The 25387-nt window shown below is 34.8% G+C and overlaps 1 protein-coding gene across 1 annotated transcript in view; it reads right to left on the bottom strand.

Moving 5' to 3' along the window:
• The window catches only part of ST8SIA4 (ST8 alpha-N-acetyl-neuraminide alpha-2,8-sialyltransferase 4), a 97628-nt gene that overhangs the window by 49879 nt on the left and 22362 nt on the right, over positions 1–25387 (bottom strand). Inside the window, 1 exon segment of the mRNA XM_040447753.1 lies at positions 2243–2536. Within this exon segment, the coding sequence (XP_040303687.1) occupies positions 2243–2536 (294 nt within the window).

Here is a 25387-nt window from a genome sequence, read left to right as displayed (position 1 = left end):
AGGATACATGTTATTACCCATTTGTCAAAACCCACAGAATGTACAAACTAAGAGTGAACTGCAGTGTAAACTATGGACTTTGGGTGATAATGTTGTGTCCATGTACGTTCATCAGTTGTAACCAATGTACGGCTCTGGTACAAGATGTTGATAGTGGGGCTATGCATGTGCAGGGGCAGGGAGCATATGGGAAGTCTCTGTACCACCCTCTCAATTTTGCTGTGAACCTAAAACTGCTCCGAAAATAGTCTATTAAAATGGTACTAATTCAGAGTAATCTTAAATTTTATTAGTTTCCTATAATAAAAGAGTACTTACTTCAAAACATTTGTTTTTGGATCTTAATAAACTATCACTGGAGTGTGTATGAATATTTCTATGTGTGTGTCAGAGTGTATATGTCTTCGTGTGTGTTTAAGATAAGACAATAAGACAGTGTTATCTTTAATATTTTCTCACACTCAAATGATACTCAACATTAACATATCAAAAAATAAGATGTGTTCTTAGCACAATGCTTTATAAAGTTATCCTGTTAAAAATACTTTTTTTTTCCTTCAGAGTCAAACTGTAATTACCAGGAATCTTTGTAATTAAAAAAAAAAACACCTATCCTCCAAATGAATGTATTTTATCTTACTTTGTTGAAGCTTCATGTCAAACATCAAAAGAGTGAATGTTGAATAACCATGATTTAATTATAAGAATGCAATTTAATTGTGTGAAGAATAACACAATCCAAGAAACTGTCTCGAGTTTAAACAAGGAACAGTAGGTAAATCCTGGAAGGAAAGTATCACAATAACAAAACAAAATGAAAACACCTTAGCCCAGTCCCAATTACAGTATATGAAGCAAACTATTTTTAATTCTGGGTTTGGAAACTTTTTTTTCTTTTAGAACTTCTATCCATTGTATTTAATTGGTCCCTTGAACTTGCCCTTCCCTCCCATGGCCACTAATTCTGCCCCACATTTTTATCATCTTGCAAGTATGTTAATCAAAAAAGTCTAATTGGTCTTCATACTCCTAGCACCTCTTCTTGCCAATTCAGAGTCTGGTGTTACAAGACTTACTCTCCTAAATTCACACATATAACTGGGCTTTAAAATAAAACTGATTCTTTTCCCAATCAAATCACAAGTTATTTTTCCAACCTTGTATTCCAATGCTTTACACTGGACTCCATTATTCCTCAAGTTTACCTTGTTCTTAATTACATCATTGTCTCAGTTCACTCTAATAATGCAATAACATTTCCTTCTGTTTGGTTTTCTCTGTCACCCTCTCTCTCTCTCTCTCTGTCTCTGTCCTGTTTCTCTCTTTCTCTTTTTATCCCTGATAAATAGCTATTCTGTTTTTTATGTCTGGTTGAAATGTTAGACTTTTAAGTGTTCTTTGCTAACATGAGAAACAAACTCTACACTCCTGACAATATACCCTCTTACCATTCGTTTATGTACTAGCCAGTTGGTATATATACATCTGTTTCTGCTATAAAGCCTAGGCATTCCTTTAAAGAAGTAATCAGACTTCTTCATTTTTCTATCTCCAATATCTGGAATTCAGTAGATATTCAATAAATACACATGACTGCTTATCTTTGTGTTATATATTTTACACATTTATATGTGTGCATGACTGAACTTGGCCTTTTGGCCACTTGCCACTTTTATATAAAGTCTATTTCTTGGTTTTACATCTGAGCTTGTATTAATAAAAGGGAAATGTTAACTTAATTCATACAATTGGAATCTATGGCTTTTGGGGGGAAGCATCAGGGCATGTTATCTCATCCAGCCTTCTCTATCCCTAGTAGACCTCTTAACTACAGAAGGGACTTAATTGCTCCTTAAATATATCTAACATTTATGCTTCCACAATATTGCCCAGTAGCTATTTAGCACTTCTGTTGGTAGTTTTCTTACCCCAAATTCATCAACTTTACCATGAATTCTTATTACTCTTTAACATGGCAAAACATAAAAACCAGTAGTATGCTCATGACTAGACATAAATAGATGCTAAGTTCAAATATTTGCTTTTTTTAAGAAAGAGAATGAGCTTTAAGATAACATAGCACATAAACAAAATGCAAGTTGCCGAATAGCGTACCCATCACAAAAAAGGAGAAACATGTATCCATTGGAAGCTTTTCCTAAAGCTCCTTCCTGTCTAGGGAAAATGTTTAGTTATGTGTTCCATTGTGCCAAGGACAGACTGGTCCTTTCCAGACACTTACCCTCTGACAGCATGAATAAGTCTCAATGATGGATAGGCAGTTCGCACTTTCAGTTTGTTCTTAAGGATTAATGCATTAACCCACTCCACGTGCTTCTCTCCTCCTTTGACCATGAAAGCAGGGATCCAAAGGACACTGTCATTCAGCATGGAAAGTCTATGCACAAATTTTTCTCTGTCACTCTCATTCCGAAAGCCTCCAAATGCTCTTTGTACAACTGATGGATTCATGGTAATAAAATCTGATTTAGTTCCCACATCTGCAGCAAACTCCACCACAGGGGCTAGATTACACCTGAAGAGGAAAAAAAAAAAATTAATGGACAAATGAAAAATTAATATGAAACATTAACTCCTAAAACAGTGTACATAAAAAGAAGAATGGGGAACAAGCATTTTTTTTCCTACCATGTTAGAAAAATAAGATAATCTGCCTGATAAAATTATATTTTCAGTAAGTTATCACATATTCAGGAATATTATCTTCAATAAGGATGTGCTCTCCTAGTATAGGGCTCAAACTGTCATTGATATTAATTCGGCCTGTTGTCTAAGAATACTCTTTGTTGCTATCTTCATAAAACCACATGATGTGAATTCCTAATAGTTGAATTTATGATGGTAAATTCACAAAAGCTCAGCTGCCGTGCAGTAGGCAACCTAAAACCACATGCTGTTCTCTAAGTAAGTAAAACACACATTAGCCTTGATATTCTAATTCCACACCACTTGTCAAACTTAGGTTATTTTCATAACTTTATGAACACAATTAAGTGAAGGTGGCTTTTCTGTATCCTGAGGTCCAGTAAAAGTACAATTTGCTATAGCATTTTCCACAACCATATTCTTAATTGCCCTCTACAGCCCTAAATGGGAAAGAAGTGTAAGAAAAGTGGAATTACCACGTTTAATATGCCTTTTTGAGATATTAAACAATTCAGAAAATCCCTTATTATCAAATATCTTTCTGTTCCTTTTGAGCACATCATCAAAATGCACATTTTTTTCCTGCTATCAGGCCGCGTACGCTTTGTGCAGGAGGGACAGAATTCCATGTGCTCTTCTCCCCACTGAAGCTCCAGGGTCTCACAAAGTTCCTGCGCCTGATTTTATTCTTACATCGCAAGAAAGCTTTGAAAAGCACCTTGGATCTTGTCTTCAATCAAATTTTGATGCTTCTTTGATCCTATCACATAGGTGTTTGCATACTTGACTTAAAAATAGTTTTAAAATGTTTTTCATTTTCTAAAAAACGTTAATTTGGACGTGAAAAGTTAGATATTTAACAAGTAATAGTTTGATAATTTGTAAAAAAATCATTTGAATCTATTCAATCTACCCCTTCAAGAAAACACACACACAGTACATACACGCAATTTCTTCTTTTATTTTTCTTCCCTAATATCAGCCTTTAAAGAAAAGGGGAAATAAACTGATTTCCTCTTTCTGTATTTTTGTGGGTTATACTGCATTATGAAAATGTCTCACATTTCCCTTCCTTGTGCTCTTCGCCACTTTAATTTAATTCTCAAACAAGTCACATTTAATTAAAGGGTGAAGTGTTTGCTCCACTATTAAAAATACTGGCTTGTATATCCTTCCTTTCCTTATCTCTCTTAATTAATATATCTTATTACTTGCTAGATCTCTGACAACATTTAGCTACCATAAGGAACAACTCACACAATTCAGCAAAGTCTGTATTATTTAGGATGAGCTCCTCAGAGAAAACAAATAAAAAATAACGCATCATATTGTTTACAAAATATTTTTTTCAAGTTATATATACTTAATTATACCCACTACAGTGTGTCATATTTATTTGTCTTTAGCCATGATCCATGCACTATATGAGATTAGATATTATTCATTCCCATCACAGTAAGAATATTATGGATGCCATCATAATATTCTGAAGAATATTATGAAAGGAATAGCTACATGTGAACAGAAGCCAAAATGGACATCTTACTGTGGAACTCACTGTAGGTTGAGGACATGAGTATTTTTCAAGTCCTAAACTGTGTTTCATACCAACTTTAAAAATAGTTAAAATTCTAACCAAGTTGATTGCAAGATGAATTTGAATACTGCAGGGAACATGCATTCTGAACGTCAGTGTTACAGATACTTCTCCTTCCTCAGGTAAAAATAGACAATGCTTGTTAATGTTACAGTTAACATAATATGTCTTCCCCATCAAATTCCTCAGCTATTCTTTTCAGAGGATTTCTACTGTAGAAAAACAACATCTCTACTTCATTTTTTCTATAATTGTTAAAATTAACAGAGCCAACCCAGTTAGAAAAAACAAAAATAACATTCTACTGCATTATCTTTTCAGGGGAAAAATGTCACTTAATTACTTTATGATTTACATTACTTTTTCTTATCACAGATTTAAAAACACCCATACTGGAGCATCTGGGTGGCTCAGGTGGTTAAGCGCCTGACTCTTGATTTCAGCTCAGGTCATGATCTCAGAGTTCATGGGATCGAGCCCCACATTGGGCTGTGCTGGCAGTGCAGAGCCTGCTCTGGAATCTCTCTCCCTCTCTGTCTGCCCCTCCCTTGCTTGTGCTCTTTCTCTCTCTCTCAAAAAAATACATAAATATAAAAAAATTAAATATTCCTAGCCCCATGTTGGCCAACATTTTTTTTTTTAGGATTTTAGAATTGACTTTTAGAATTGACTCAGCATGTTTCTTAAACATAACTGTATGGCCATGTGTCTTTTAAGAACTAATACATTCATCAGTGATGTTGGGTGTTGAAAAACAGGTACTTTCCAGTAGGAAGCAAAAGTAAACTTAGAGAATAAGAATATTTTTTGAGAATAGGATTGATCTAGGAGACCAGCCAATGTATATGATGCAAGGAATACTAACTGATTGTACTGTTCACTAAAAAAGCAGGAGGAGATGAAAGAATAATTGATTCACATGAACTCTATTGTAAAGGTTTTATTACCTAAGCACAGTGTAACCAGGCTTGTGAGGGATGGAAATAGAAGCACTGAAAATAGCACACCAGAAGGACACATCATAAAATATAATCTACATTAGCTCTAGGAGTCCAGTATATTCATCTTCCTTGGAGTGACTATGTCTGATTTTTCACTGGAAGGAAAGACTAACATCGTGTCCACATGTGGTCAGTAAATTAACTACTCTGTTGTTGAGTCAGATATTTAGTCATATAATTAGCTGAATGCCACATAATCGGGGCAAGCATTATAAAACCCAAAATAACCAACCAGCTGTGTTGCACTCCCGCAATTCAGTAGACTTGTTGTGAACTGCATAGTGTTACTAGTAGCAATACTGCTGACTGAGCAAGATTATGAATAGATCTGCAATCAAACATTCTTCATCTTTCTTTTTTCTAAAATCTTCTGAGGGATTATAATACTCAAAAGTATCCAGAAGGTGTAGCAAGCATTTATGAATTAACACATTATTTTTCATTTAATTCTTAATCTCATAAAACTGATCAGTGGCCAATTTTTAAATGAAGGATTTCTGAGTCAAAACTACTGAGTACATAAGAATATTAATACACTCAAACTCTATTTCTTTAACCAGATTAAATTTTGTGTACTACCTGACTATTTTTGACATATCAAAAAAATGAAAACAGGTATTCAGAATTAGGTATGTTGGCCAAACTCCCTGTATACTCTAAGCTACCCAGTTTTAAATTTATTTGTGTTTATTTTCCATCATTAAAAACCTGCAGGAATGTGTACTCTAGACCTCTGAAATTTCTTCTTGACCTCACACCAGATGTGATTGCCTCTCAACATTCCTTTTATATAGAACTGACAATACTTTCATTTCTTTCAATGCTATAGAAAATGTTTTAAATTAATTTTAATTTTAACTCATTTAATTTTTTAAAGAAAAAACTCTTATTTCATGTATAACACCTCAGGATCACAGAATTCCCTAGGAACATGTCTTTTAATTTGTCAATATTCTCTGCGTGTCCTTTAAGTAATAGCTCAATAGTCTAAGCAACTAGAAGTTCCCCCTTTCAACAGCTCAGCAGATTTGTCTTGAGAGTTCATTTTTCAAATACTATACTATATTCAAATACTCAGAACTCTTTTCCCAGCTATATTACTATTTGTGCTATTTTCAAATTTTATAATCTGGCCAAAAAATAATCTTGACCATTATTGTTAGTAATACCCATAAGATAAGGTTCATTCATTTAGCTGTGCGTTTATTCATCCCATGGGTTGTGTTATACACTTATGCTAGCTATAGAACTAGTCATCCACAATACTAAAGTAAAACAGTGTGTGCTGTGATACAGGAGGTTGCTAATCACTTCTTTAAATGAATAACATAGATTAATGAGCAGAAAACAACTAGTGGATTATAGACCAAATTGTATTCTTTTTTGCCATTTAATGTTCAAACAAGTTCCAAACACATGATTAACATCTTTTTTGCTCTCTTGGCCAGTCCCATTGTGTGTGTTTCTAGGTATCAACACTGAAATATCTCAACCCAAACTATCATTACCAAGGGAACCATGTTTGTCAACAGACTATGAAATGTGAGATAACCTCTTCTCTTTTCTGCCCTCAAAGGAAGCTTATGGTTCATATCCGCTCCCATCCTGCTTTTGAGTTGAAGAGCCAAGAGAACAAAGAATCTCTGATACCTATTTCTTTCTTTCTTTTCTTTTCTTTTTTTTTTTTTTTGTTTTTTTTTTTAGGTTTTGTGGTTAACCTCTCCAAATGTCTAGAGGAAGCTAAAACATGCAACCTATCAGTCAATCTTGCTGACTTTGTTGAGTGACTCTAGTAAGCCCTGAAAAGACCTAAAGCCAATAATTTTTGCAATATTTTATGGTAAGGAATAATATTAGCTCTACTTCAGAGATGAGAAACTAAGGACAAAATGGTTAAGAAACATGTCCAAGGACATAGTGCATATAAAAGAAAAGCACAACTGTCTTAGAATGATTCAGGATAGCGGTTTTAATTGACACTATTTATACATGTGATTTCTTTCAGAATCAGAGAAAATGTCAATATATTCATCCTTCATCCCAACCTTTCTATAGGAGAAAGTGCAGACTTCCAGGACTTAAGCATATTATACAAGTCCATTCAGCCAAAACAAAACGCTTAAAAACAAAGCGTTTTAAGTATCTCAACCATAAGAATAATATTTATATTTCACATCTCTTGAAGGAGAGGATTTTCAGAATGTCGATAAAATAATTAAGTATCGAACTGATATGACATTTTGAAATTTGAATCATAGGATTAACAGTTAATTTATATGTTGCATACCATTATGTAGTAAACAAAGTGTAAGAAATAGAGATGAAACATCATGTTGAAGATTTGCGTTTCAGTGTGATGGATGCACACAGAAATACACAATCACACATACACATATCACATTTTATGCTTGATCACATAACAATTAATGGAATCCTCAGTTTGACAGAAATAAAAACAAATGACACTTATATCGTGAAAATAACTAAGTGACAAACCAGAAAAGGAAACTTTTTCACAAACCCAGATTTGTTTACATTACTGGCAAGGGTGGGAAAAACAGTGCCATATTATTTCCAGGGAAATCACAGAATTAAAAAAAAAATCAAACTCATTCTAAAATACAAAAATGAGAGCACCTGGGTGGCTCGATTGTTCAATTGCCTGACTTCAGCTCAGGTCATGATCTCACAATTCGTGGGTTCAAGCCCCGCATCAGACTCTGTGCTGACAGCTTGGAGCCTGGAGCCTGCTTCAGATTCTGTGTCTCCCTCTCTCTGTGCCCCTCCCAGCTCGCACTTTGTCTCTTTCTCTCTCTCTCTCTCTCAAAAATAAATAACATTTCAAAAAAATTGATACCGAGAATTACGTTAGGCTATATTATTCCCACACTTCTGCCAAATCCAAAATGGAGTCATTAGGCAAAGTTGCTTCAACTGCATAGATACGATTTAATAACTTAGTTTTTTGGGGACTGAAGGGTATGGAAGGAATGTTAATGAATGGATATATTGTGCTTAAATCAAATAATATATTAAATATGCATCCAGTATGTATGCAATTTTGGCTTAAACTTTATGAATAAAAAGTATTTGGCTTAGTTTCTGCCCTCAATCATCTTTTTTTTTTTAATGTTTATTTATTTCTGAGAGAGACACACAGAAAGAGACAGAGACAGAGACAGAGAGAGAGAGGGAGAGAGAGAGAGAAGCTGGGGAGGGGCAGAGAGAGAGGGAGACACAGAATCCAAAGCAGGCTCCAGGCCCTGAGCTGTCAGCATAGAGCCCAACGAGGGGCTTCAACTCACAAGTCGTGAGATTATGACCTGAGCCAAAATTGGACACTTAACTGAATGAGCCACCCAGGCGACCCCCTCAGCCATCTTTTTAAGAGTAGTTATGTGGGCATTGGTGTTCACATCCCAACCTGCATGGCCTTGGGCAAGTTACTCAAACTCTCTGAGATCCAACTTTTTCTATAAATGATGCTATTAACACCGATTAAAATGCTATGAGAAAATTGAAACAAAATATCTGAATTTCGTCTTAGAATTGTTTGCTTAGAATTGGTAATAAATATTAGCTTATGGTAATCATTTTTTTATATGCCCTTTCCTTTTGCAACCTATTATGAGAGATAAAAGGAATGCATGCAGGCAAATTAAAGAGCATGTAGATAGAAAAAACTTACTGAACAACAGTGTGGGGAAAAAAGATTGACTGATAGCACATGTGATAAACCATTTTGGCTGGAGTCGAGCCACTCTTCCCCCTCGCCCCTCCAAAAAGAAACTAATCAGGATTTAAATGGTTGACTCAGTGGTTGATTAAAAATGACTTGAATATTAGACAAAACAAATCTAATTTCATAGGCAATATGAAAACTATTCAAGCTCATAAACATGGCTAAATGTACTTAAGAGAATAGGACACATATATGCAGGAAAAACTAGAATAAAGTTCTACAATTAGGACTTTGACACAATTCTTAAATAAAGTAGGGAAGGTCTTTTATTACTACAGCAAGAAGATTAATAGCTAAGTTTTATTTAGCATTGATTGTGTGCTAGAAATTGTTCTATTTGCTTTTTTTTTGCTGTTTTCCTCATAATAATTTCATAAGACAGGCACTATCATTATGTTTCTCCATTGATGAAGTAACTGAGTCATTGTAAGTTGTATAAATTTACAAAGCTTGTAAAGAGTAAGGCAGGTTTTAAGCTCTGAAACATTGTGCATCAATTAAGTCCTGTGTATGAAAAGGAAGAACTAGACAAACGAATTTAGATATCTTTGTCAGAAGTTCAGTTGCACCTGAATGTGATAGAGCTTTATCTTTGATCATCTCAGTAACTTCACTGATTCACACATCTGATCTGAAGGTCTGGTTGGCTAAAGGAAGTGAGAAAGTTACATCCTTCCTCACTCTTCTGTAAACACTCCTCACCAAAGATGGGGTCTTGGATGGGAGAAGATAACTACCCAGGCATGTGGAGAGTACTCCTTGGCAGGGATATATAAACAGCTGTGTTCCTCTGAAAAACAATCAAAGCAAGTAAACATGAAAAGGAATGTGAAGGGGGAAAAATATGCAGATTATGGAAGAAAGGTGAAAGGCATTTAAAAGTAGAAGGGCATCCGGGCGGCTCAGTGAGTTAGGCATCCAACTTTGGCCCAGATCATGATCTCACGATTCGTGGGTTCCAGCCCCTCATGGAGCTCTGCATTGACTGTGCAGAGCCTGCTCATGATTCTCTCTCTCTCTACCCTTCGGTTGCTCTTGCTCTCTCTCACTCTCTCTCTCTTGAAAAAATAAGTAAGTAAGCTTTAAAAAAGTATATATACAGAGACTAAGAAAGGAAAGGGAGGGAGGAAGGAAGGAAGGAATAAAAGGAAGGAAGAAAAGAAGGCATCAGGCTGGTGGTGACTATTTATTTATTTATTTATTTATTTATTTATTTATTTATTTTTAAAGTTTATTTATTTTGAGGGAGTAACAGAGAGAGAGGGTGAGAATGAGAATCCCAAGCAAACTCTGCACTCATAGCACGGGGTTCAAACCCACAAACCCATGAGATCATGACCTGACCCGAAATCAAGGGTCAGACATTCAACTGACTGAGCCACCCAGGCACCCCTGGTGGTGCCATTTAAAAGCACAAGACTAAAATTCAAGTTGAGACTCTATGTTAACATTAGTGGACTACATTCTCTTCTGTAAAATAAGGAAATTGTCTCAGGAGAGAATGAGATGTACAGTCTACTCAATGAGTTTAATTTTGAAAGAAATACACTGAACTGTTTAGATGTTCAGTTTCTTTCTCTTCTGGGGACTTCTTTCTCATAAAAAAGTGTTCTCATTATGAAAAACTAATATGAACAAGAGGTATTGTTGGAAGGAAAAATCTCCTGGATTTTAAAATAATGAAAGGATACTGAAAAGATCTCACAACAGTATAGAGAATACTAGAAGGCTATTAGTAACGTTAACAAATTTAAATGTAATATAAAATACAAATAATCTCCTCTTATATAAAGCATTGGTTTAAAAATAAGGCCTATTCCAGTGGAAAAAAAATAAAAATAAAAATAAGGCCTAAAAAGTATAGACTCACTCGAAGACTTCAGCTTACACAGGTATTTTGACTCAATGGGCCTCTGCCTAGACTCTCACCATGAAATCTAGCATATGAATAGATAAGAGTCTGGGAAATCAGGAAGGGTGGTGACAGTCAAAGCTTTTCACTCTGATTCCACATTTTTAATAAATCTCTGACATTGATCATTCTTCTTGGAGCCTGCTTAACTTTGAGTAGATGAATACTTACAAATCATCACCTATTTTTCAAGAAAAGAGGAAAAAACTGGAGGAGCGATAAAAGGAACTATAAGAGAATTAAAAGGGGAAAGTAAGGCATCAGAAGGGCAATGACTTACAAATATATTTTTCTCAATTAAAAAATAAACTCTCACAGCCTCTGGTTGTCAATGCACAGTAATGTGCAACAAGCAATTTAGAAGGAAAGAATTTTAACTGCTGTCCTCTATCTGGGGCGTGACAATATATTTATAAAAGTTCATAAACCTCCTGAGCATTGTTAAAAACTTGTCATTATACGACACAGATTTTAAAGGAATTTAAAAATGATTTATTAATGTCAGCTTTTATCACAATTAAGAATTTGCATGTGATTGTTTTTTCACAAAAGTAAATATGTAATGTATATAGGGTAGCAAGATTCATATTTATTTGAATTACTGTAAATGTTACTTCTTGGAATTGCATATAGAATGAATCCTAAGCATACCGTCAAAATGCTTCCTTTGTAATTAAAAAGCATCATTTTTATTTTTCTGAAGACGGTGTAAAGAGAAAATGCTGGCCATTGTTGAGAAATTCCCTGTTCATTATCTTGGGTAAAAATTCATGACTGGGGAATGTTTAAGACATGGGAGTGGGAAACCAAGCAAGAATTCTTAGAATATATTTTCAGGTACTCTTGTCATAATCAGGGGACTGGACCACCCTATTGATCAATGGTTGCTAAGCAGTTACTACTGTTTTAAAGACGGAAGAACTGATTAAGCATGAAATGTATGTCCTTAAAAGTTACGTTGTGCATTAAAAAGAAGGAAACGGGATTCACGAAATATTATAGTTGATATTTTAATCACCCAAACCAGAAAACCAAGGCAGAAAAACTGTAACTTCTTCTCATTGTAATTCACGGTGTTAATAAACAATGTACACTGTGGTCATTACAGAGGCTGTGGGAAACACATCTGAGTTTGCTAACTTTTAGTGATTATACTATCAAACTTGTCACAACAACATAGCTTTGACATTTAATTTTCTTGTTTAAGAAAAGAAAAAAAAATTTGATTTGTCATTATAAGTTATGAATATATTTTTTCATTTTTTTGAAAGTACAACCAAGGGTTGAAAAATAATTTCTAACTTAGTATATATGATTTATTCCACACTAGGCCCTGGAAAGACAGTTGGTAGTATGCTCAGAGGATTTAGGCATTCTGGTACCAATCAAGTATTCAGAAAAATTGTCATATTATGAGTGAATAAAAATGAATGTTTTATTTTCTGATGTAACAAAGTAGGCCAAGGCAACTTCACATTCATTAAATCATATTTATTCTAAGTAGAACTTCCTTATAGTCTGTTTTAGTAGAAAATCACATTTTGACTTGGCAGAAAGGCCTTGATCTCCATATTTCTTTCATCCTCCATATCTGATTCAGAAAGTGCCTCTCAGAAAATCTCTCCTGAATAGGGGTACATGGGTGGCTCAGTCAGTTTAGTGTTTGACTGTTCCTCCCCCACTCGCATTCTCTCTCTCTCTCTCTCTCTCTCTCTCTCAAAAATAAACATAAAAAAAAGAAAATCTCTCTTTAATATATTCTTTCTTCTCTATTCCTATTGATATTTTCTCAGCTTAGTCACCACCATGTTTCTTTGGACTTTTGTTGCAATAATTTGTTAATTAATTATTTTTTAAACTACTAGCTAGACGCAGTGGTGGATCATGAATTATATTTGGGGTCACTGATCATCATTTTTAAAGAATGTGAAAGAAGAGAATGAAAATATTAGAAAATAACAGTGTTTCTTGCACATAATTTTATGAAAATTTGTTGAAGGTTTGTGTGTGTGTGTGTGTGTGTGTGTGTGTGTGTGTGGCCTATGTAGTAACAGCCATGGAAGCAGTAGTAGGAGTATATCATGATGTAAGTTGTATTTCTTACTTTGCATCTTTATTAAACAGAATTGAAAAACATTGCTCTCCAGTTTTTTAACACAAAGACTCCAACTTTATTATTCTGTTTCAAGGATGTTATCATCTTACTGAAATGCACCTTTGATCACATTTTTATTCTAACCAAAAATTCTTCGCTGATACCAGTCCAGGGCTTTCATACATTGTCCCTATCCTTACTTTTCAGAATTTTATTTCTATAAGCCCATTGCTTATCTTAAATCTGAGATAAGGCTTCAGACTACTCCATATATATCTTTTCTGTCTGTGTCTCTTTATTTATGATGAGGTCTCCTCCTGAAATGACCTCCCTCTCCAATACACTCTAGCCTCTAATCCAAAAAAGTTGTGTTTGTTCTTACAAGTCAAAGGTTAATATCCATTGCAATGCTTTACAGTATTTCTTTGGCAGAACAAATCACTGCCCCTCTACTGTTCTCAAATATTTACTAGTACCTTTATTCAACCACATTTGAAAAGTTATCATATTTACTTGCTTATATAGTGTTGATATCTTTAATGAAATTAGTAGAGCTAACCATAATAATAATGAGAGTTCCTCTGTGTATCTTGTGTATGTGAACTGAGAACCTGTGTACAGCTATTTGATATCTCAGTCTTCTAGTAGCACTGCTGACGCTCTAAACCATGTCCTGAAAACATGCAGAACTGGGTCAGAGGTTAACGTAACTTTGGAAAATGGGCAGTTTTGCTTGAATATATTTCCTCATTTAAAGGGGACAGGCTCTTCTGTGCTTCTGATGGTACATGCCAAAGAAAACAAATCTACTACCTGGATTGGGCCCTCAGGGTGTCTTGTGAGCTCTGCACCAAATCTTCTGATACCTGTACAGTTGCTTCAATTTTTATTTTTAACATGTTAGTTCTGTTAAACATGTTACAGATGTCCCATTAGACATTTGATAAAATGTGTTTAGAGAGGTGAGCTCAGGAAAACAAAGGGTGCGGTACCAATAAATATGTGTTAAGCTGGCAGCTTTGTTTTAACTGAAAGTGTTAAAATGTTTAACTGTCAGAAACTGTGCTAACTAAAATAGACCGATATTGGAAAAAAATCATCCTTTTAAGTTGGAATTATTTAAACCGAAACAAGAAATGTGACCTGTTCCACTGATGTATCTAGTTTAGGTAACTAGTGTTTTCAGCAAGCAGAGCAATTCATTCAAAACAAGTTAGGAAGACAGGAGAAGCTCTAAAGACGGATAAAATTTTTTCACTCTGATGTTTTAAAATACCCATAAGTCCGAATTTACCCGTAAGAAGAATTAGTACATAGTGATGGTAAGTGGAAACAAGACACTACCAGTGTTTAGCATTCTTCCAATTGTTAGGACCCCACCCCCTTTATTTTATTAAAATATAACAAGTTTCAGTTGGTGGTTTGTAAAAATGAAACTCCCACTTCTCTCTTACCCGGATAGTGTTCTGTTTTTTTATTGAACACCACATAAAATATTGAGATAAGCTTAAAAGCCTATTATGCATTAAAATTGACAAAGACTTAGAAATATCCTTATCAGGTAACTAAAGAATAGATCAAAAATATTGTAAATATAAAAGGCACCAAATTAAGTATTCCAAATATTAGTAGTTTTCTTTTTTTTTAATTTTTTCAATATTTATTTATTTATTTTAAAAATGTTTTTAATGTTTATTTATTATTGAGAGACAGAAAGACACAGAGCATGAGCAGGGGAGGGTTAGAGAGAAGGGGGAGACACAGAATCCGAAGTAGGCTCCAGGCTCTGAGCTGTCAGCACCGAGCCCGATGCAGGGCTCAAACTCACAAACTGCGAGATCATGACATGAGCCGAAGTTGGTCGCCCAACCGACTGAGCCACCCAGGCACCCAAATGTTTATTTATTTTTGAGAGACAGAGAAAGGCAGGCCATGAGGAGGGAAGGGGCAGAGAGAGAGGGAGACACAGAATTCAAAGCAGGCTCCAGGCTCTGAGCTGTCAGCACAGAGTCTGACGCAGGGCTTGAACCAACGAACCATGAGATCATGACCTGGGCTGAAGTCTGACGCCCAACCGACTGAGTCACCCAGGCGCCCCAATAGTTTTCTTAAGATACATATAGAAAATCATGCTTGGGGCATTTGAAAAATTAAAGTGAAGGGCAAGGCATACATATATACATGTTAAAAAATTAAGGATGATTATCAGTGATCTTGATCATAAAAAGCATGAAAAGCACATTCACACGATACTTTGATAAGATGATGAAAACAAAGATTAAGGACAATAATAACCATAAAAATACAATATTCTTGGAAAGGAAATTATTTTTCCTGTTCCAAATAGAACTGTCTTAAAACTTAGTTTCATTCATTTTTATAATTAATTCCTTCTGTCTCACTGGCAGCAATACTTTGTTCCTAGCTCTATTACTATTGCTACTTTACTATTTTTTTATTCCTCTCCATGTCTATCTTCTCCATTGGACTGCAAACTCCAAACAGATTAGACCATGTAATTTATCTTTATTTCCCTAATATCTACTGCAGTCTCTCAGGATTTGGCATATAGTGGCTGCTTCATAATTATTTGTTGAATGAAATAATACTTGTTGAAATTATGTGACAACAAGTTCATAGAATGACTGCTTTTACTTTTAAACTTTAAATACATGTTTCTATTTTTTGAAATAATGACAATTAAGAGCCATATATTTATGCAAAAGATTATACCATTACTCAAAAAATTATGGGACTCTAATTTTGAACTTCTTTCCTGAACAAGTTATGGATCACAGTAGAAAAATCATTCTCAATTATTTATGAGATCACCATGCTTTTGACTCAAGACCAATTTCTTCAGTCTGATCATCTGCACAATTCATTAAATATAATAACAACTACTAGTTATAACCTTTTGCCAGATGCTATATATAAGTTGTTCAAATCTTAAAGAACATTCACATAATTGAGTTATCTATAATCATGTTTTAAAAAAGAGGGGGGAGAAAGCTTCAGTTTACATAGCTTCAGATCTGGGATTTAAACCCAACTTTGAATATAAAACACTACAAATTCAACAAACGGTAGCTACACTTGTGAGCATGGCATAATGTATAAACTTGTTGAATCACTATGTTGAACACCTGAAAGTAATCTAACATTATGTGTCTACTATACTTCAAATAAATAAATAAGTTGGCCCAAAATGAAACTGAAGTAAATAAAACAAAACAACAAAACTACAAACCTAAAATTTAGTGCACAATACCAAAGTTTCAAATGATTTGGTTATCCAAAACACATTGTCCCCCGCCCCCCCCCCCGCCGTCTCCCTCCACCCCTCACACACGCGCGCGCGCACTCACGCACACACACACACACACACACACACACACACACACACACACAATGCTTGTCACTAATGAGAAAATACACAAAACTATAGGCTACAAAACTCTATAAGTTACCCTAGCCCTAACTCTAGCCTTATTTTATTTATTTTATTTTATTTTTTTAATGTTTATTAATATTTAGGGGCACCTAGATGGCTCATGGGGTCGAGCGTCCTACTTCAGCTCAGATCATGATCTCACAGCTCATGAGTTCGAGCCCCGCGTCGGGCTCTGTGCTGACAGCTCGGAGCCTGGAGCCTGCTTCAGATTCTGTGTCTCCCTCTCTCTCTGCCCCTAACCCACTCACATCCTGTCTCTGTCTCTCTCAAAAATAAATAAACATTAAAATTTTTTTTAATGTTTATTATTATTTATTTTTGACAGAGAGACAGAGCATGAGCGGGGGAGGGGCAGAGAGAGAGGGAGACACAGAATCTGAAGCAGGCTCCAGGCTCTAAGCTGCCAGCACAGAGACCGATGCGGGGCTCGAGCTCACAGACTGAGAGATCATGACCTGAGCTGAAGTCGGACGCTCGACCCACTGAGCCACCCAGGCGCCCCTCTAGCCTTTTTTTTTTTATGCTCAAAATCACTCAGGTACTATTACAACTGAGCCCAACTCTTCAGATTGCCAGGATATCATCTTTCTCATCCATCTCCAGATTTTTAACCACTTTTTTTAAATATAATTTATTGTCAAATTGGTTTCCATACAACACCCAGTGCTCATCCCAACAAGTGCCCTCCTCAATGTCCATCACCCACTTTAACCTTCTTTTTAAAAGTAAAATTGGTTTTGTTCCCAATTTTAAAACAGTATTTGCATTCACTGCATGGGGAAATGCATACACACACACACACACACACACACACACACACACACACACACACACTATCACTACCAAAAACAGAAGTTAAGCTAACTCAAACGTAAAACACTTTTAAGTTTCCCTCTAAAAGATAGTCACTGTTAACATTTGGTACCATACTGACTGCCAATATTCTAAGAAAAAAATATTTCCAGTAATGGCCTAAGTCAAACAACATACTGAAAAGACTACATTCTGTAGTTCCCAGAATTTTGGTGGATGCCAGTAAAGTAGATATGGGAAGTGGGAGGTCTGATCTCTTAGAAAAATGTCAGGGTCCTTTCCCCAAAACTATACTAAATGATGTTGATGTAAAACAACTTCTCTCCCTTTTGATGATACTTGTATTTACTAGTTCTTCTTTATTTATTTTCTGTGTACCATGACTTCCCAAGGCCTTGACCTTATCATATTTACCAAAACCTGTATGAATCATTAAAAAAATAGTTTTGTTTTTCTTTGCCTAAGAAGTGATACTCTTCTCTTATTTTGAGTGTAACATTTGCTTGACTACATCAGGAAGAAAGGCAACACTCCTGGACCAAAGGAAACAAAAGCCAGATTACAGGATGCAATATTAAGTGGACAATGTTATTTCCACAAATTGACTGATGAGAATCAAATTTATTCATAAAACATGGCAACCAGAAGGAAAAAAAATTGAAACAACAGTGCAAGTTGACAGAACCTATTCCAAAGGTGTCTATTGAATCATAAGAAAATAAAGTCATAGAGTGTCAGAGCCAGAAAGAAATTTATGAGACCATCTAGTTCAACTGACTCATTTGGTATATTGGAAACCTAAAACCCAAAGTGATTTACATTACTTGTTCAAAGTCACACAGCTATATTTAATGCCATGCCAGCAGGAGGATCCAGGTTTCTGAACTCTTGAATGACTATTATTTCAATTATACTTCAATGGAGAAAATGTACTGCTTAGCAACAATGACCATTTAACTGCAAATATTTACATCTTCTGTGTACCTAGGTCACAGATATAATTTTCACATCATGAATATACTATAAATACATTAATCCTAAACCATCAGAAGAAAGATTTACATTTACTGAATAAATAATTTGTACTTGAATTTATATCAGTCAAGTTCACCCATTATCTCATTCTACTTCTATACCCACAAAAAATAGAAGGTGAGGATGATTTTATTTACATTAAATGTGAAGAAACCATGGCTTACAGAAGAAAATAGATCATTTGAGACTGAATATATATATTAAATGGAAAGGCTAGGACTTGAAATCAGATCTATCTGATTTAAAGATTTATCTCATTGATGAAGGTGTTAACTCTCTTGAGAGAAAAGGTCTTCAGTTTCCCCCTCATTTATCTGGCCTTAGGATATTTTGGGATACTTTTTGCACACACTAAATAGATATTAAAATAAAGGAATTTCTAGGGTTCCTGGGTGGCTCGGTCAGTTAATCATCTGACTATATCTTGGCTCAGGTCATGATCTTGCAGTGGACCAGTATGAGCCCTGCATTGGCTCTGCATTGACAGTGTGGAGCCTGCTTGGGATTCTCTCTCCCCCCTCTCTCTCTGCCTCTCCCCCAATCTCTCTCTCTCTCTCTCTCTCTCTCTCAAAATAATTTAAAGGGCCACCTGGGTGGCTCAGTAGGTGAAGCATCTGACTTCCACTCAGGTCATGATCTCATTGTTTGTGGGTTCGAGCCCCACATCAGTCTCCATGCTGACAGCTCAGAGACTGGAGTCTGCTTCGGATTCTGTCTCCCTCTCTCTCTGCCCTTCCCCTGCTCACACTCTGTCTCTCTGTCTCTCTCTCCCTCTCTCTCTCAAAAATAAACATTAAAAAAATTTAGAAAAGGGAATGCCCCACAAAATTGTCCATAGATCATAACTGGAGAAACTGCTCAACACTATAAATTCAGATTGGTGTTTCTTTTGTATTTCTGTGATTTTTTAAATTGTTTTTCCCACCGTATTGAGATATAGTTGGCATATAATATTGTGTAGGTTGAAGGTATACAACATGATGATTATATAAATACAAATATATGTGTGTGTGTGTATATATATATATATATATATATAGAAATAACTGCCAAAACAAAGATTATTAAAATATCCATCATCTCACATAGTTACATTTCGTGTGTGTGAGGTTTTATGTGTTGTTGGATTTGTTTTGTTAGCCTACTTTGAAGAATGGTTGGTGCCTTGTGGAAATATCAGACATTAAAACGGCATTCCTCATTCTTTTTTTTCATGATAAGTTATCAAAATTTGAAATTTACCCTAATAAAAACAATCTGTCACTGGTTTTCATGTCTCAGAGTAAACATACAACTGAAGACCTCTTGATCTAGTACAGCACAAACTGTTATTTCTAATTTAAAAATATGTGTTTCCAATCTTAAAAATAAAATATTAAGCTTTGAGTAGGAGAGGAAAAAGCTCTATTGTTGCTTCCTTCCCTTACTGTGTGTACTCAGGAAAGTCACTCAAACTCTTTTTTTTTCCTATGGAAAAACAGTTTGTCAACCTAAGCCTAAGTAACTCAGAGGAACCAATAGGAATCAGTTTAGTTTCTTCAAGATTCATTTTTTGTCATCCAAAAAAAGTCACATTTTAAAACATAGCACATTCATATTTATTATCATTTTCCTTTCCATTTAGTATACAGTCCATATCATTCCTTTATTTTCTTAATTTGCCTTCCACTCTAGCTCCACTGTCACTATCTTACTTTGCCCTCATTATCTCTACCTTTTAGACTTAGTCGTATTATTTTTATCCCTCTCTATTTTATCTATTACCTAGAAATCTTCCTGTAATTTAAACTGGCCACGTCATTCCTCTACTGAGTGGCTTTACAGACTACCTGCAAAATGAAGTCCAAGCTCCTTAGCGAGGCACCAGGGACCCTGTGTTACCTGTCTCTCAGCCTCCTTCTCCAGCCTCACCTGCTTCCATTGACCCATACAAACTTCTATTCTAGCATGCTGAAACGCCCCCACAGGCCTGGAAATGCCACTTTCTTCCACACTCAGGTCCCTCTGTGCATCATGGATCCAGTTGGGACTTGGTCTCACTCTCCTTTCTCTCCTTTCTATATTAACCTTCTCAGTCAACTCAAGTGCTACTTCCCTCAGGAAATCATCCTTGACCATCAGCTTATGTCTCCTCTCTGCCTCACCACAAGTGCTTACTTCTCTGTATAACTCTCATAAAGCAATATGCACATTTTTGATCATTACTTTATTTCCTACACTAGACTGTAATCACCTCAAACTTAGAGACTTACTCCCCACTTCCTTACTCCCCACTCCCTTTGTATCTTCACTTCCTGTTAAGTAGGCAGATAAAAAAAATGAAGGTGTTAATGAATAAATTATAAGAAAGATCAAAGCTATGCTATGCATCACTTGAAACAATAGGTGCTGAAAGGTTGTATTTGATTTTGGAGTAGATATTTTGGGCCTATGTCTATTACAGATGAGTTTGCTAGTTGAAAAATAACAAATACTTTAAACCCAAAACTGAAGCCATGTTTTGAAAATCTATAGAAGGACTGATCAACTGTCCATTTGCTAATGCTCAACTCATATCAGGAAATGATAATCTCCACAACATTTTATATTAATATGAATTATATCAACTTTCTCTGTCCTATGAGTTGGATTTAATCACATTTTGCCTCCTCTAGTAACTTCCTTATTCAGTTCTCTTCCTGTTTTTATCTTTGATTTATTTATTATCATGGTCCTTTAATCTGTAAATATGCTATGCTTATATACCTCAAAGTATATCCCACTTCTGCTTACAACAATAAAACCCACACAAGAAGAAACAAACCAACAAACTCTAAGGAACTTTCTTGAACTACAGGATGCTATGTAGATCCTTAATAGGGTATAATGATCCTTCATCTTATAAGCCCAACATACCTGGACAATTTCCTCTTCCACATTGTTTCTGATTTTGAACCTAATAGTTCAATGGTCCCCAACACCTCTACCTAACCAAGATCATGGAAAGTATTTGTCTTTATGCTTACTGGTCTCTTTGCCTTAGATTCCTGTTTTCCACTTGTTGAACGACAAATCATCTAGATGTACCATGATTGACTTATGCTTTTTTTCATGCATACGTGTTATACAATTCCTTGATACTTAAGCAATTGTTTACGTTTGGATAGATTCCTACAACTGCAAATAGTAAATAAAGGAATACACTATTTGTAAGTTTTGGTAGACATTATCAAGCTGATTTTTTCAAATAATTGTATCAATTTATGTACTTGAAAGCATTTCACAGGAGTTCCAGTATCAACACAACTTAGCACTGAATAAGAAGAGTTTTAAAAGTCCTTGCCAGACTGATAGATGAGAAATTGTATCTGTTTATAATAATGTGTTTTTAGAAAATGGGATATGCATTGTAAGTCAAATTTCTAAAACTTAAAATAGTTAATCATTGTCATTTCCATTAAAAAAATTATCTCTTCTAGATAAAGTCTTTTTATCCAAGGAACGATGTCGTTAGGAAAAAAAAAAAAAAACTCAGACTTTCACCTCAGATCACAATCCATAATGAAGTCCATATTTGGTTTTAAGTTAAATTTTAAAATTCGTAAATAATTATGTAAAATGGGAATTCTGCTTTCTACCCAGAACATGAATTGTATGATTAAATCAATAGAAATCATAAAGATAATTAGTTTTATAAAAACTATAAAATTTAATATCCAAAATATGAATAAAATATTAAGTAAAAATATGGTAGGAAATATATGGAGTAAATATTGCATATGCAATGGAACGATCCCTAAAATGTAAAATATAAAGTGGTTATTTTAATCAAAAAGAATGTTTTAAAGTTTATTTATTTTTGAGAGAGAGACAGAGACAGAGCATGAGTGGGGAGGGGCAGAGAGAGAGGGAGACAGAATCTGAAGTAGGCTCCAGGCTCTGAGCTGGAGTAAATTATGTGCTGTCAGCACAGAGTCCAATGTGAGGCTTCAACACACGAACCACCAAATCATGACCCAAGCCAAAGTCAGACTCTCAACTGACTAAGTCACCCAGGCACTCCTGATAAAAAAAAAAAAAAATGTTTTTAAGTCTTTCCAATGCCTTGGACCTGACTCATTACCAGAAACTTAGCTGTTTGCAGTTAACACATTTGAGTTAAGGACAAACATATTCTCTGTGAAGGTGGAGGGGAAAGAATTAAGGCCATTTTCATGAACATTGAGAAAAGCAGAAATATTTTTCTCTCCCAGAAAAGAGTCTATTTTGCTGTAAGAGTTACATGCATAGAAGGGCAAGAGGATGATTTAAAGTTTGCCATAAATTACCCACTAGTGGAGAATCAAGAACTGACTAGGTTATGAAAATGCATTGTATCAGTCAAGGGGAATAAATTCCTCCATCTTCTTCTTTTTTAAAGACATATTATCCCTTCCTTTAGGAAACTAGATCATCATAAAGTAAAACATTTTTATCTGATTGCCTCAGTTTCCTGAAGAAATATATATCTTCACTACAATTATTTCTAATATTATGTACTCAGATTTTACAGATGCTCCTATCTAAGAAGTGTTCCTGTCTGTGTCTTTGCCTTTCATATTTATGTTATTCAGTGTCAACTATACACATATTTGATGATTTTGGAGAAAGTTTATCTTCTTGTATATATCAGACAATGAGAATTTTCATTTCTAGTCAATGTCCATGTCTATTGGGAAATGCACTGACAAATTTAATTTTCAACTACAACACTTAAGCATGATGTGTTTTAGTATCATTCATCATTAATTATTTTTATAGTTTATGCATTTCTTTACTATATTTCCCAGCTGACACTATAAAAACACTTTGAAATGATAGGCATATATTATTATTATCACTGAACAGTGGAAAAATTAGACATTTGTTTAATATTATGCTTCTATTAGCAGGAACCCAGCTTTTTGACATCTAGGATATTTCACTATACTACCCTTCATATTTCTGTATTTTCTTCTTAATTGTAAGTGTTTCAATGACCTTTACTTATATATGACTCCTCTTAACATATTAATTTTGAAATCCAGTGTTGTATGAGCTCTAAGACAACAATACATGAACACAAACTGTATTTTTCTTAAGTCCAACATTAATTTTTTTCATCCAATAAATATATAGCATATACTTCAGCATATCAATTTTGGTGCTAGATCCTGAAGATACAGGCTAAATAAATTAGACATATTGGGAGTTCCAGCTTACCTAGAGCTTAGTGTCTACATATACTGAGATGTCCAATACATCTCAAACCTTAAAGCACATAAGAACCACCTGAGCACTGTGACCAAATGCACATTCTGACTCAACAGGTCTGCTGCAAATTTTGAAATTCTGTATTTCTAACAAGCTTCCAGGTGATGACAGCATTGGTAGTTCAGAAGTACAATTTGAACAGCAAGGATTTACTTGTATAAATATGTATGTATAAATATATGTAGGTAGGTAGGTAGATAGGTAGATAGATAGATAGATAGATAGATAGATAGATAGATAGATAATTTTAACTGACCTCTCATTGCTGATTTTATATTTTAAGGAAAAAAATGAACGAAGAGGAAATTAGGAGAGAGTTGGTTGAGCATGTCAGGAACCAAGGATGATGATTAACAAAGGAGAAACTGAGCAAATACAAGATAGTTGTCTAGACTGGAGGGAAGATGGGGGCAGTATAAAATGGAGAAAAAAGAGGTACAAGGAAAGGAATAAATAAACAAAATTAAATTTGAAATTCCAACTAGCCCGAACAGAACAAAAGGTGTTTTACAGCCTTCAGTTAACCATTTCTTAATCACTTCACTCTTACTTGCTATTCCTAGCATCTCTGTTTAAGCACAGTGAAGAGCAGCATATGATGGTCAAAAATATCAGTTGCTGTTTGCAACTGTTAATTTACTCCTCTCTCAGAGTCTTCCACCTGATGTCAAAGCGGTACAGAGTAGACCATATTTATTTTATCAGACTGGACACAGTCTCCCTTCTATAAAAACCCAATAGGGACAGGTTGCCTGACATTTCCTTCAATCCCCAGATATTGAAGGAAAAGGAAAGAATCCACCATCGCTTTCCCACACTTAGGTGAGGTGAGAAGAATAGGGTAGATGGAGTGAGGATTTGTTCTCCACCATCTCTCAGTATCAATATTAAGAATTATCTGAAATTTCTGTTGTCATCAGAAAACTGCTATTACTAAGCTCATGAAATTCTTGAGTAAAGGCAAATATTAGAATGTACTGTTTTGTAAGTTCACATGGGTGTAAATTATGTGAAAAACTTAAAAAAATAACTGAAGGAAAATTTAAAAGCACTTTAAATATTGCAAAATCCAAAGCAACTTTCACCACTAAATGGTTGTATACTTTAAAATACACAATGTTACAATAATTTTACAACTACATGAAGTTAAAAAAAAAGACTTAAAAGATACTTTTAAACAGATTGTGTAAAAGTAGCTTTATAAACCTGTTTTCCTTTGCCTATGATGATATAAAATGATACATACTGTCTTCTAATTCTTGAAATTCTTGAAATTTTACAGCATACTTTTAGATATGTATGTGTGGAATGAACGGGGCAGAGATTTTGTAGAGGCAATTCTATCACTCTGTGGGCTCTGTGAGTAGGTAAATTGTAATACTTTAAGTAAAGATAAATACTTTATACAATGATCTCAGCTTCTAAATTAAAAAAAAAAAACAAAAGCATAGAAAGCATATACCTTCTTTCAATATCATCTACAATGAACTGGGCTTGTACTCCTGAATTCTATACTGGGCAATGGTTTTCCTGTGCAGTGTTGATTCTCTCTCCAATATTTAGCATATGTCAGGCCACCCAAAGAAAAAATATAAAAAATTAATATCAATAGGATAATTTATTTAATGCTTACCAGTTTTTTAAACTTAATGATGAAGGTTCTAGTGATATCATTATTCTTCTTCATGTGATATTAAAGAGCTATCAAAATTAAATTTGGCTCAGAGAAAGTACTATTAGGATTGTTCCATAGATTGTACATAAAGTCTAAAAGTGGTCCAACTACCTTACAGTATAACT

The sequence above is a fragment of the Herpailurus yagouaroundi genome, unplaced genomic scaffold (assembly GCF_014898765.1).
Source record: "Herpailurus yagouaroundi ecotype Mexico unplaced genomic scaffold, PumYag 29, whole genome shotgun sequence".
NCBI classification, from domain to species: domain Eukaryota; kingdom Metazoa; phylum Chordata; class Mammalia; order Carnivora; family Felidae; genus Herpailurus; species Herpailurus yagouaroundi.
Note: the sequence above shows the minus strand (reverse complement) of the source record. Positions and strands in the feature narration are given on the sequence as shown.